Source organism: Capsicum annuum, unplaced genomic scaffold (genome assembly GCF_002878395.1).
Source record: "Capsicum annuum cultivar UCD-10X-F1 unplaced genomic scaffold, UCD10Xv1.1 ctg78935, whole genome shotgun sequence".
In the NCBI taxonomy this organism is placed as follows: Eukaryota; Viridiplantae; Streptophyta; class Magnoliopsida; order Solanales; family Solanaceae; genus Capsicum; species Capsicum annuum.
In genome coordinates, this window is record NW_025889469.1 from 1 (window position 1) to 1,961 (window position 1,961).

Consider the following 1,961-nt stretch of genomic DNA (forward strand, 5'->3'; position numbering starts at 1 on the left):
TGTCTAATCTTACGAAACTTGAATTTAATGTCCTTCAAAGTTCGGGCGGAAATTACCTTTCTTGGAGATTGGATGCTGAAATCCATTTAGATGCTATGGGTCTTGGAGACACCATTAAGAAAGAAAATAAAGCATCAAATCAAGATCGTGCTAAGGCCATGATATATTTGCGTCATCATATAGACGAGATTTTAAAGAATGAATATCTTACTATTAAAGATCCACTTATTTTGTGGAATAATCTGAAAGAAAGGTATGACCACCTAAAAATGGTTATATATCCACAAGCACAATATGATTGGATGCACCTGAGATTTCAAGACTATAAGTCTGTTCATGAATATAATTCTGTCTTGTTCAGAATTTTTTGTTAGTTGAAATTATGTGGAGAACCCATTAATAATAATGACATGATGGACAAGACACTTTCCACTTTTCATGCCTCGAATGTGGTCTTGCAACAACAATATAGAGAAAAAGGGTTCAAGAAATATTCTGAACTAAGTTCTCACCTCCTTGTGGCTGAACAAAATAATAATTTGTTAATGAAAAATTATGAGCTTCGACCTACTGGATCTACACCATTTCCTGAAGTGAATGAGGTGTACGCCCACCATGCTAGGCGTGGAAGGGGTCACAGATCTGGTCTACAACGTAGACGTGGGCGTGGCCGAGGACGAGACTATGGTCAAGAAAGAAACCATGTTCCTGGCGTTAATCACTCACCAAATAAATGGTTCCATAAAAATGAAAAAAGAAGAAGTGACAAACGTGAAGCAGGTAAAACATGTGTTTGTTTTAAATGTGGAGCAAAAGGACACTATCAACGTGACTGTCGTACTCCCAAACATTTGGTTGAGCTTTATCAAGCATCACTAAAGAAAAAGGAGAAAAGCCCTGAAGCTAATTTTGTCTCGAAAAATCATGTTGACATTGCTCATTTAGATGTAGCAGATTTCTTTGAGAATCCTGAGGAAAAGATAGATCACCTGATTGGTGATGGTTCTGTGGCTACGGAAGAATGAATAACTTTTGATATTTTTTAGTAATAGTAATGTAATGAGTAAATGATAAAGTAGTTGTTCTATTTTTATTTTAGTCATATTATAATAAGTTAATTAGTAATTTTTTTTTTAGTTTTAATATTGCAATATATTGTTTGATTATGAAAAAAAAAAACTAATAAATTATGATCTTAATTCTTACATCATTTTGGATATCATAAAATACAGTTCATCGGGTTCTGTCAATAGAGAAACATTTAATCAAATCACTTATAAGTTTTCTTTGATATGGACTAACTATTATTATTGATATCGTTTTATGAACAAGTACATGAAAAATAAATTTGTAGTACTTATGACTTCCTATTAATACTTACCATAAAAATGAACATCACTCATTTGATTGCTCAAATTTATTATACTACTTAGTGTGAACTTTGTAGTTTATTTATTATTAATATTTAATATATATTTATTTTGTGTGTGCCATTTTATTTGAAGATATGGACAATTTTCAAAGCAAGTTGTGCAATTATGAAGATATTTGCTTAATTGATTCTGCTACAACACACACAATATTTAAAAATGAGAAATATTTCTCTTATTTAAATATGGACAAAATAAATGCTACTACAATTTCAGGTAATACTGATTTGATTGAAGGCTTCAGAAGAGCTATTATAATTTTGCCTAAGGGAACTAAACTCATCATAAATAATGCTATGTTTTCTCCTAAGTCTCGGAGAAACTTGTTGAGTTTTAAAGATATCCGTGAAAATGGCTATCATATCAAGACAATGGATGAGTTGAATCATGAATATCTTGGTATTACCAAGAATGTCTCTGAGCAGACATGTGTTATAGAAAAGTTCCCTGCTTTGTCTTCTGGCTTGTATTGGACAAAAATTGATGCAATTGAGGCACATTCTATAGTAAACCAAAAGTTTACTAATTCTA

The 1,961-nt window shown here is 31.7% G+C and overlaps 1 protein-coding gene across 1 annotated transcript; it reads left to right on the plus strand.

The window, feature by feature from the left end:
• Nucleotides 1-413: 413 nt before the first annotated feature.
• Nucleotides 414-1,025, plus strand: LOC124894987. The gene has a single exon (XM_047405477.1). The coding sequence runs from the start codon at nucleotides 414-416 to the stop codon at nucleotides 1,023-1,025; it is 612 nt and encodes a 203-aa protein (XP_047261433.1).
• The last annotated feature ends 936 nt before the right edge of the window (nucleotides 1,026-1,961 follow it).